Raw genomic sequence first — 12,123 nt, forward strand, 5'->3', positions numbered from 1 at the left:
GATTTCTCCTACGGATGGAAAGTTCAGACCCCCACAGGTTAAAACCGATCACCTTGACCTACCACCTGATTTCCAGATGGAGGCTCTGCAGGTCACCAAATAGGACACCTTCCAACAAGGTGGGGGAAGGCTGTGTGCTGGTATGCGGATTGGGTATGTCATTAAAAGTGTTGTAATCAGCAATTATAATGGCCTTGCACGGCCCAGGGTTGCCAAACAACCTGTCAAAGCTCCTCTGACTGGAAAGCATCAAAGGCCAATTGCACCTATATAAAAAGAGACCATATATCCAGGAAGGGAAAGACGGCTTCTAGGAACTAAAGGACACTCCTGCCAGCAGCCTGCCATGATGCAGAAGGAGCAGTGAAATGGAAAGTACTGGGGTTGGCTCCACGGCAGTTCTCCCTGCCCGAACGTTTCTCATTCAGTCTCCAGCAGAAAGCAGGCAGTGATTGGAGAGGAGGTTTAAAAACTACTGTTTCTTCTCCTAATTCAGTGGCAGAAGCTCACTGAGACCCTGGGAGACTAGTGCCTTTCTCCCACAGTGTCTCCATTCGGTTCTGCATAACAGGCAAGCAGAGCGGGTCCGTGATCTTGGACGCATGGGCACGGCTGTTTGCTGTTATGCTCTACCCAAAAGAATGAGCTCAGAGTCCCAGTAAATAGGGACTGCTGGGGTCTCCATCCTTTGCTCCAAGGCAGGATCAAGTCTATTTAAAACCACTGAGGGATGCTTATCTAAGCTTTCTTAATAACTTCCCAGGGAAATCTACTCCAGCACTTCACTCCCTTTATGGTTAGAAAGCCTGTTTGTAAACAGGAGGAGGGCTTGGAAACAGGCCCCGGTCAAAGAGAGCCCAAGCATTCGCCTCTGAAAAGCCTTGGATTGGCTGGAGTTGGTGTCCGAGCTGTAGTTTACGGCCAACTCTGTGTCTTAAACCAATACTTATTTGCGGCATTGTTTGGTTTCTGCAGTCTCCGTCCTTTGTCTTGCCTTCAATTTAGAGGACGGGGTGAGACCTACAGAGCCTGGCGCCCTGTACAGACATGCACACATCAGGGACTTGCACTGCATTCTTGCTGGGAAGTATTAGGCCAGTCTTGTTTGACCAGCCTTTGAACCAAGTGGGGAGGAGAGGGGGGCAGTGCGTGCCTGGTTACTTGTTTCAAATGCTCTTTTTCTGTCTGCAACACTCTCATGACATTTATCTTAAAAATAAAAGAGTGTGCTCTGGTGTCACCGGCACCCAGACATACCTTACATGGGTGAAATTCTGCTCTGGGTGACGCAAGAGGTCACACTAGATCAGCAGCATGGTCACCTCTAGCCTCAAACCTCTGAGCCTGCTTTGGTGTCCAGGCATTTTCCAGCACACCCAAAATGGAGCACGGCTTTTTGAGCAGGCATGCACACACCCACCTCAGTATGCACGGCTTTGTACAATTGGCAAAACCTCTTGATGATTTCATAGGCCACCTCCCCAAAACAGCAGTAATATGTTGGCAGAGTGTAAAGGCAAAAAAAGGTCCATTTTATAGCCTGACAATGGCACCTGGTGAATATTATCAGAGAGCTGATGGGGTGCATCTACACAGGCTATTACTGTGCATCAGTAAACTCCAGAGCGCATTGCTCTACAATTTATTGTTCCCAGGTGTGCCATTTGAATGTGCATCCGGAAGCAATAAACACTGGAGGAGTTTCTTCACGTGCAGCACACGGAGCTGGGTCAGAGCAGCCACAGCTGTCAGGGGGCCCCAAGGATCAGCCTGCCAGCCTGGGGCTGCTCCCCACCCACCCAGCTCACTGTGCTGTGGAGGGGCTGGTTGGGGCCACGAGGGTGCTTCAGTGTGGGACTAGATGGCAAGCAGCCCCCAACACTGAACCACCCTCGTGCCCCAGCCAGCCCCTCCAGCATCTGCACACATGCTGCTCCAGGGCTTTTGGAAACTTAAAGATCAAAAGTGAATGTTTCTGACTGCTCCTAGCTCTGGGTCTTCTGTTAGATTAGGGAAGGAGGGGAAGTGAGCTATTACAGAAGGAGGGGAAGTGCACGAGGGTATAGGTAGGGGAATATGCATGGGCAGGAGGGGGAATGGGGTTAGACAGAGCCTGGAAGGGAAGGATGGGCAGAAGTTGGAGTTGTGTGTGGAAGTCAAGAGGATGCCCATTTAACCATCTTAGCAAAAAGCCTTTTGGATAGGCAGGAACAAGGAGAAAGGAGCTGTGGAAAAGATGAGAAGATGAATAAAGGCACAAGCCAAGACAGAGCTACAGCAATGGGGACAAGAGTGGCTTGAGAAGGAAGAATAAACTTCAGGCCTCAGCAAGAACGTGGACTTGGGAAGGGGAAGCCACAAGGATGAGCTCAGATGACTAGCGAGATGGTCAACAAGGGAGTAATTCTGCTTGTTGCACTGTGTGTGACTACAGTACGGCTGCACTGTCTTCCGTGAGGTTGCAGAATAAGTCTGGAGTAAGAATTCAATTCTGGTTTAGGAGATACTGAACAAACAACCGCCGCAAATAGAAGGCTGATGGATGCCACTCCACAGTGCCAATAAACTGTGTGGCTGTAGACTTAAGAAAGTGGCTAGCCAAAGGTCGCCCGATGTCTGTCCGTGCTATCAGTTGAGTACACACTTTAATAACTCGGTATGATCTAATAAATTCCTATGCAGGCATGTAATAAAGTTAGTCCTGGGACCTGCTGATTTCAGGTATTCTTCAGTTTGGACCCAGGGTGCAGATCTGTCTCTAGCTGCTCTTGGATTCTGGCATATCCAGCCAGTCAAACCAGTTTAGAAGTGTACTACAACACCATTATTAGATCTGTAGTGATGTATCAGAGTGAGACTTGGTGCACAATGCTGGAAAACCTATAGAAAGTGATTTGTTTTAAAAAAAAAAAAAAAAAATCAATGTTCTCAGGAAGAGAGTTGGACCGGTGAAAGCCCCAGTGAGGGGTAAATGGAGGAAACGTAGTAACGAAGAACTATGAAACATCATAGAACAGCCCCTCATTACAGGAGTGGCGTGTGTACAGTGGTTAGCAGGGATTGGCCATGTGGTGAGAGTAGAGTAATTGAGAAATATCATAATCATCAACCAATAGGACAACGTCTTTGAGGTAGGCCTTGCCAGTGGTTGATGGACAACATAAAAAGAGACCTGAAAGTACTTAATGTAGGGCAGCATTGGGTGGAGACAGCTCACGACAACCAGGAATGGAGGCACATCATAGAAAATGAGGGTGGGAAGGGACCTCAGGAGGTCACATCTAGTCCAACCCCTGCTCAAAGCAGGACCAGCCCTAACTACATCATCCCAGACAAAGTCTTGTCTAGCTGGGTTTTAAAAACCTCCTAGGATGGAGAGTCCACCAATTCTCTGGGTAACCTGTTCCAGTGTTTTACTATCATCAAGAGGCCAAAGCACTACAAGTGCTAGTTAGCCACTGGTTCCTGGAAGCAAGAGTAATGCTTTAGAAATGTGCACGCTGGTACGATGCCTGCAGCCACCCTGTGCAGAGACCTGGTCCGACAAATGGGTAAGCCCCAGACGCAAAGCACTCTTACTCGTTAAGTAAGCAGTGGCAATGGAAGAAAATGTTAGCCAGGCTGCAGCACAACCCAGCTTGAGAGCCACTTGCAAGGCAGTGGAACGCGAAGAAAACCCACATCCTGTCTTGCAGCCCCACAAGGGAATTATCTGACTAGTCAGCTCCTAAAGCCCCTTTTAAGTCCTCATCAGAGCTGGAGGCGTGAAGCATATCTGTCTTTTCTGGCATCTAGCTGCATGAGGCAGCCCATCTACTCTGACGACCATCTCATTACAGCACTAATAGTTAACTGAACGTTGCCCTAATTAGCCGCACAGCAGCTATCGTTGTCTTTAATTACAGCAACTCTTAGTCTAGGTAATTTGTACTAAAGTGGAAGAAAATTCCCATGCAAACCCTTCCCTGCCATCCATGCAGACATCTTCATTAAAAATACATTTGCTTCATTAGAGATAATTGCTGGGGGAAGCAATAAATCAGTAGCCAGAATTCTCCAGCGTCTGAAAACCTCCAAATTCACTTGAAGTTGGAGTTGCAGCTGCAAGAGAAATTCACCCGCAAGAGGTTGAGGGACTGGGTTGGTACCCCGCACATCCCTCAGAAGCTGTGTCCCACCTGCATGCAAGGGAATTTACTTCCTCATGGATCCTTCCAACAGATGCTCTTCAGCTACAAAAGGAGCTTATTCTAGGTGTGTATACATGCACTGACATGGGAATAGACACTACAAAAGCAAACGAGGAACTGAGAAGACCACAAAGAGAAGGAAGGGGAGACGAGACAAAAAGAATCAATGAAAGGGAAATAGTGCAACTCATGGTATTTAAAGACACTTGGCTTGTTCAGCCACTGCGTTCATCAGCCTCCTTTAACAGCAGCAACATTTTCAGACATCTGTAAAGGTCGGGTGCGCTGGCTCTGCTGTATCAGATGCCCAGGTTTTCCAACAGAGGTGCTGACTGCCCTAATAAGAAGCCGGAAACCCAACTGGTTGCCTCTCCACTCGGTCAGCCCAAGTAAAAAAAAACAACACAGAAAAAACCAAACACCTTACGGGTTTGTGATAAAAAAAAGGGGGAAAAAAAATCATCACGCACCTGAAGAACCCTTTGCAGCCTTCACACGTCATGGCATTGAAATGAAAGCCCGTCGCCTTGTCCCCGCAGACGCCGCAGATCCGGGGAATGTTCCTATCGAATTCGCCGGCTGGGTCAGGCAGCGAGGTGCTCGCTGCCATAATCTCCATTTCTGAGATGGGAAAGAAGCCAAAAAAGGTTAGAGACTACCTCCTCCTCACTGCAGAGTCTTATAGCAAAGTTACAGGCAAGGCAGCACTAGCTGGCATCTTGTGCCAATCCTGGCACAGGGCAGGAAGAGCTTGCAATAATGTGGTTGAAAGACGGACGCTTTTTGTGCATCTGCCCACCACTGCAATCCTCCATCTGAGCCCAAGAGGCCAAAAGAGCCTTACCAGATGCACTTCCAACCTCACCTTGAAGCACCTCCAACCTTTCCCCAGACTCCTGGGGGGGTGGACTTTCAGCCTCTTTTGCTCCTGACCCTTCTTGTTCCTGCGAGAGTCTGCCCCGGGACTCAACCGTACGCTGTGTTTTCATCGGTCAGACTACGCGGGAAAGCGTGCCACTACCCGAGCAAAGTCAAAATTTCCCTGCTTGGTAAAAAGGGAAGTGACTAGCACCACCCCAGCCATCTCACACGCGGAGATGAGTAACCTGCCAAACACGCCAGTCAAACAAGTATTGTTTTGGTTGGGGGGTTTTTTCCCTTCGTCCTCCTTCTTAAGAAGTGGTTTGGTTTTTTGTTTTGTTTTGTTTTTAAAGGGAGAGGAAGAGGTACTCAAAACACCTTGCACATCAGGTTGTTGCAGTGAATGCTGGAATTCACACTTTCATGCACATCTCTTAGGACAGGGTCATAACTCTCAGAACCGTCTTCCAGTTTAAAATTAAAAAAAAACCTCTTGAATTATTTTGTTTTGCCTTATAATAACCCTCCAAAAAAAGGCTTTCTATGATGTGGTAGACTTGCCAAGGAAGGATCTCTGTACAACTCTCTGGCAACTCTATTAAGCTCAACAGAAATGCACGTGTGCCTTGCCTACACAGCATCACATTCCTGCCAAGTTTGGAGTTTCGGTTTATGATGGAGAATTGATTTATACAATCATGACTTGTCGGACCCACAGCTTGTGTTTGGACGCGCTGTGTTTGCGGTAGCCTGAAGCTTTGCATGCTCTTGAACCCTGGGACCAAGCAGCAGGAAAGACTGGCGTTTTTATCATCCCCGCTTTTCTATTCATGCCCAAAACTTCACGTATAGAAAGATTACATGTAAATGAGCTGCTTTTTTTTTTTTTTTTTTGATAGGAGATTTCAGCATTTAACCCTTGAGAACTAGAATATGAAAATGTTACTGTAAAATATTCATTTCCCACATGGTGCACACAGTGCCAGATTTTCCAAAGTGATCAGCTGGGAGATTGGCCGGTGGTGGGGAGGAATTTATGCCAATCTTACTGTTCAAAAGTTTCCTAGGCAGGACTGAGCTGACCCATTGCAAGCGAGGTTATATTTCAGAAGTAATGCTGCACAGTGGTTAGAGGGGACTGGGTTTAATTCCCAGCTCAAACAACTTGCTGTGCAACCTTGGAGCAGGTCTCCTTGCCTCTGAGCCTCAGTTTTCCCTACCTGTAAAATGGAGTCATACTATTAAGCGCACACTAAGGGCTTGAGGCCTAAAGTTTGGAAACTGATCTACAATCCCTAGAGAAAGCTACAGAGTTTTCCATGATAGCGACCACATGCAGTCTGGCTACATTACTGCTCTTCCTATTCCACTTTTTTAAAGATGTTTTACTATGTGCTTGAATTGCTCTACATAATGCTCTCGCTTCCGGCAGCCACTGATTAGTCATCAGGTGAACAACAGAAAGGCTGTCAGTAGCAGAATGTGTCGATTTTAACTCCACAGTTTAATTCTCGGTTGCAATCAGCTTGGATCTGTCAGTTCATTTCTTTTCAAGCATCTCGTTTCCTGCTAACGGAGAGTCAATCAACAGGATGACTGGAAAATTAAACTACACAGGTGGTTTGAAAGTCTGCGTCACTGCTCTCCAACCCACTGCTCACAGACAGCTGGAAATTAATAGTCTGATGTAGTTTGTAGTAGAGTACCGCACTCTCTCAGGATTGCTGCCCATGAGACAGTGAGAATTGGGGATCACGGTAGCCACTCGAATCAACAAAGCCAGGCTCAGACCTGCTACAATACCAACCCTGGGACAGAGTCCTTCTGGTTGTCCCCTACAGCCTCCAGCTTGAGTACCTCAGACATATCATTAATGACCTCCAGCCCCTCCTGGAAAAGGATGAGCTCTTCAAAGTCGTCATGGGGGACAAACCAGTCCTGTGTCTCAAGCAACAAGCTACCCAAGTCCCAGCCTCACCAAGACACCCGGCCTTGCAATGGACCCAAATGCCTTCTGTGCACCAGCAACAATGCAGACCACATCAGCACTGGACCAAACATGGATTATATAACATCCAAGGTTCATTCACTTGCAATTCCACCACCGTCATATGCACCGTCACCTGCTTGCAGTGCCCCTCTGTTACCTACATTGGATAGACTGGGTGATCCCTACGTGGCAGGATGAATGAACACCGCCCTGCCGTCAGGTGCAAAAAGATGAGTACGCTTCAACCTCCCTGGATGCTCCACCATTGATGTGAGGGTGGCTGTTCTCCGACAGCAAACATTTAAAAAATGGATTTGAACGGGAAATTGGGGAACCAGAAATCATCTGCAGACTGGATTGTGTTAAGTACGTTTTAAGCAGGGACTTTGGATTCCTGTCCCATTACCTGGCTTAGCTTTGGAGACCCCTTTATTCCTATGGGATTGTTGCTTTTTTGCTTGTCTCTGCCTCTGCCACCACTGCCCTCTCTCTGTTCATTTCTCCCTCTCCATCTTCCTCCCCTTGTCTTTTGTATTCAAATTTCTGTCTTCTTATAACTCTGCTTTCTTCATGTCCTTTCATAGCATCTGATGAAATGAGCTTCAGCCTAAACTTGTGCTACACACACACACACACACACTTTTGTTAGTCTGCAAGGTGTGAATCTACCCAGTCTTCTAACTTGACTTCCGACTAACAAGTATGTCTCAGACCAGCACCGTGCCTAGACTGCTGGCAGCCCCCGGTGAACTTTTAGCATTGCACCCCACTTTGCCAGAGATAATCATAATAATCTTTAAATTGCCATTTTCAGGCCCCCTTTCTGTCCAGGCCCTGGGTGACCACCTGGTTCACCCATGTCTGGGTCTGGCCCCGTCTCTGACCACTGGTTTGTGCATAGGACAGACAGCTGGACAAGATTTTCAGTGCCACTCAACCCCTCTGGAGCCTTGATTCTTGCTGAAAGTCAGTAGGAGTAACACACATCTAAGTCACTTAAAGAAGACAGGCCTTACTCTGTAACCCTGGAGAGATCTTATTATATCGAGCAGGAATATTCAAGGGCTGGGATTTTCAGAGTTGCAATGAATTAGATCTGAAGGCCTCGACTCCTTTGAGCTCCTATGAAAACCCAGCCAAGACAGACAGACCACCAGGCCCCCCTAAGATCATTCAACCGGCTTTTCTCCCAACTCGAAGACTCAGCAGCAGAAAACAACAAATATTCTCAAAGAAAAAGGGCTACTTTACCGGCATCTGGCAGATATGCTACGTTTTGCTGGTATATTTCCCAGGAGCTTGGAATCTCCGACATGGAACAACCTGCAGGATGGGAAACGTTTCACAAGGTCAATTTCACTCGCAACGTCAATTTCTCACCAGCTGTAATAGACGTGGGGCAAGTCCAATGGATCATCTCGGACTTTCAGTTTGGGAAATTATTCCTATCACTAACACAGAGCCATTGACGTCAGCAACCTGCATCAGCCGGGTGTGGTGCTCTCAAGCTACCTGGCCCCACCCATCACACCAGAGGTGTCACTTAACACTGATCCCCATGATACAGAGGTTCTCAAAACACCCTCCTTCCTAAAGATACGGACAGTCATTTTGGGAGCAAGTGATTATGCCGCCCTCCAGGCCAAGGAGAAACCATCCGCTCATCACCCATCCCGTGACCCACAGCACAGGAAGGGAAAAGACAGGGAACAAGTGCAAGAATGATGCATGGCTCAGTCCTTTCGGCTGCACCAGTGTATTTCATAACTTAGCTCAGTCAGTGCTGCATGGGGTGACGCTTGGTTCTGTGGAATGAAATGAAGCAATGCCAAATGGCTGAGTCGCGCTTCGGTTGTGAGTCAACAAGGCATAAAGGTTTCAAGCCAATGGGATAATTGAAGTGCTGGGAGTTACGCGTGTGTCTAAGTACATTGCTGCATTGGAAAAATCCGGTTGGCGAAATAAAAGATGCACAACAGTAGATTGAGCAGAGGTGCCAACGCCAGCAATAATTTGGGATCTACACATGTGCGTTTACTGCACAGTAACTGAAATTACTATGCAGTACGTGCACACATCTACACGTGCAGGAGATATGGAGACTTATGCTGACTTGAGCATAAATTTGATAGCTACATCAGGCAGGCATCAAATTTATGCCCAATTAATTACTGTGCAGTAACGCATGTGTAGACATGTGCAGTAATACTGTGTGTGGACTGACTTGGGACTAAAATTAGTCCCAAGTCAGTCCACATGCAGTGTTAATGCACTTTAACACCAGCATGTGTGGATGTTGGCCTATTTCTGCTTACTGCACACAGTAATTTACTGCACAGTAAATTTAAGCTGGTGTAAATGCACATGTAGACACGCCAAATAAACTGCACTAAACAATCTGCACATTAGGCCCGTGCAAAGTGGCTAGTATTCGCTTCAGATTCAGAATCAGCTCCAGACAGTTGGGGGGTGATCCCTGCTGCCCACCCCTGTTGCCCCACGTCATGCGGGGGGCTCTTGCATGAGCTCTAAGGCCGCTGCAAGAGTGGGCAGTCCCGGGGCTTTCCTCTGTTTTGTTTTTTTTTCTCTTAAAGGGCCAGAGCTGTCCCACACAGGGCACCCATGGGGGGGCAGGGGGGCTAGCAGCTTAGAGTCAGCTGCAGCTCCCTGCTGTAGCCACTGGGGGCTGCCCGAATCAAAGCTCTCCATATCTTTTCCGAAGATTCGGACAGCTTTGAAATCGATCCGGACCTTTAAATTGGTCCCCTGATTTGGAGACTTAGCCACCAAATCCGGCCGAACCTCCTCCAAATCGAATCATCATCTGAAGCTTCGCACAGCCCTAATACAAATCATGTTTTCTCTTTTCTGCTATAAGAGCAGTCATCTGGCAGATGACAGAACAAAGAGCAATCGCCTCAAGTTGCAGCAAGGGAAGTTTAGGTAAGACATCAGGAAAAAAAAAAACAAAAAAAAAAAAAACACCCTCACTAGGAGGTTAGAAAAAACACTGGAACAAGTGAGGTGGTGCAAATCTCCATCCTTGGAGGTTTTTAAGACCCGGGTAGACAAAGCCTTGGCTGGGATGATCTAGGTGGGGCTGGTCCTGCTCTGATCAGGGGGTTGGATTAGATGTGACCTCCTAAGCTCGCTTCCCACCTGAATTTTCTATGATTCTATAGATGTGTTCATGGGCAACTGGTGCCTCCTGGACTGGGTGGGGGCATTTGCCCCCCCCCCCCCCAGCAGGCAGTCAGCAACCGGGGAGGGGGGTAGTCCCCCATGGGCAAATCACACCAACCTGGAGGTGCCAGCAGCGCTTCCCCTGCTGCCCCCACTCCCCGGCAGGTACTCTCAGGGAGGACACCAGTGCTCCTGTCTGCCCCCCCTGCTCATCACCTAAGCAGGGAATGGTGGCTGTCAGGGGGTGCATGTGCACCCCCAGGTACCCCCTACATGTCACCGCCAAATAGACCAAAAGATAACCTAAACGATAAGTTACAGAGCTTTTAGGGTGCAGAGTTGAGAGTTCCCTTGACGAGCTACTTCCAAATGTTTCTTAGAAGGGCTCAATATTGCTGGAAAGACCGTGTAAACTTTTGACAAAAGCAGCCAGTCCGGGTTGCTAACCCAAAACTCAATTAAAGAGCCCAGCCTATATGTGCACAGATGTGCTGATGAAATGGGGAAATGGACATGACAAATGTAGGCAACAATCCAAAATCATCTGGCATACAGCCATTCTGGGTGCAGTTACTAATACAGTTTATCAACACCCTCCACAAGACTTTTTTTTTAGAGCACCATTTTCAAGGGAGAGTAAAGGATTAGGTCACCCAAAAACTACATGGTTTGGACCACTAGTTGCTGTAGCCTCCTATGAAAATATTAACCTACGTTAATAAACTCACTGGACCATTATGAAGAATCACGCAAGAATCAGCCCAGAATGAAGGGCTAGTGGGTTACAAGATACCGTACCAGTTTGGTAGGAAGAAGGGAACCGTCCTGCTAGGACATCAAAGCCTGAAGCCCAGCACCCTGTCACCCATGAAGTGTCTTCTCAGGACTCCCCAGTCATATAGTTACCTCTTGGCTTATAAATGATGGAGAGGTGGTCACTGAGGCTGGTCTACTTTCGAATTAAAAAATAACTTCATTGCCATTTAGCTGTGAGTAGGTAACATAAAAGTGATGCCTATTAGGGAAAGGAGGACGAAGATAATAATTTTCTTAACATCTGCTGGCTGCATTTCATCACCATGCAGATTCTAAACTCATTAGCGGACTTGCTTCGAGCTGTACCCCGACAGGGCCCTCACGCACAAGTAGCACCTGTAATGCTGAGTTCAGTCTGAATGTTTTTAAAAGGGTTTTTCCCGTATATTACGCTCAGAGTCTAAGAGCTGTTTCTGTGCTGCTGGGATGCAGAGGACACCCATTGTCAAAGAATCCCCTCCAGACCGAGCCCAAGCCTAGGTACAGAGGAGGCAGACTCGTCATATGGATTTACAAAGCTATCCAGTAGCTTCAATATTCATCTCAACCTTCATCCCGGTTTAAAATATAGCGAAGAATCCCATGCAATTACAATGCTTCCATTAACAGGTGATATTATGACATCCATGACCTAACTTTGTACATACATCATTTGTGTTCAACAAGGATTACCATGTGTTAGAAGCTATTTTCATCCTGTTTCAACTAAAAAAAAAAAACCCCAAACAAACTTATTTGCCTGCAGCTTGCCTTGCGTGTGATGGGACAATGTCAGCTCACAAATTAAGCAAGACTGATGGCTACAATCAATGCCTGTTAGGAGCAACATATCCAGGTTGCTCTATTACAGGGAGTGTCATGTGAATACGAGCTGGAAAATGCTCCCGGGGAAAATGTTGCTGGGAGGAGTTTGCTCATTTGCAGCAGCATCTGATAAGAGCAACATCATTGATATCGGGATGGAAGAACTCCAAGGACCCCAGATTCTGCAGGAAGCGTTGCTATAGGGAGTCCTTGCCCTAGGACAGCACTTCAGCCAATGCTGTTACTAAAGATTCCCAGCCTTTAGGGGGGGTTTGGGGG

General features: G+C 47.4%; 1 protein-coding gene across 1 annotated transcript in view; it reads right to left on the reverse strand.

The window, feature by feature from the left end:
* The window catches only part of VDR (vitamin D (1,25- dihydroxyvitamin D3) receptor), a 99,351-nt gene that overhangs the window by 52,961 nt on the left and 34,267 nt on the right, over window positions 1–12,123 (reverse strand). The window contains exons 3-4 of the mRNA XM_019514099.1: window positions 8,293–8,364; window positions 4,661–4,811 (exon numbers count right to left, since the gene is read on the reverse strand). Coding sequence (XP_019369644.1) covers window positions 4,661–4,811; window positions 8,293–8,364 — 223 coding nt within the window. The remainder of the gene's footprint in view (window positions 1–4,660; window positions 4,812–8,292; window positions 8,365–12,123) is intronic.

Source organism: Gavialis gangeticus, unplaced genomic scaffold (genome assembly GCF_001723915.1).
Source record: "Gavialis gangeticus isolate Ggan-Ray unplaced genomic scaffold, GavGan_comp1, whole genome shotgun sequence".
NCBI lineage: Eukaryota > Metazoa > Chordata > Crocodylia > Gavialidae > Gavialis > Gavialis gangeticus.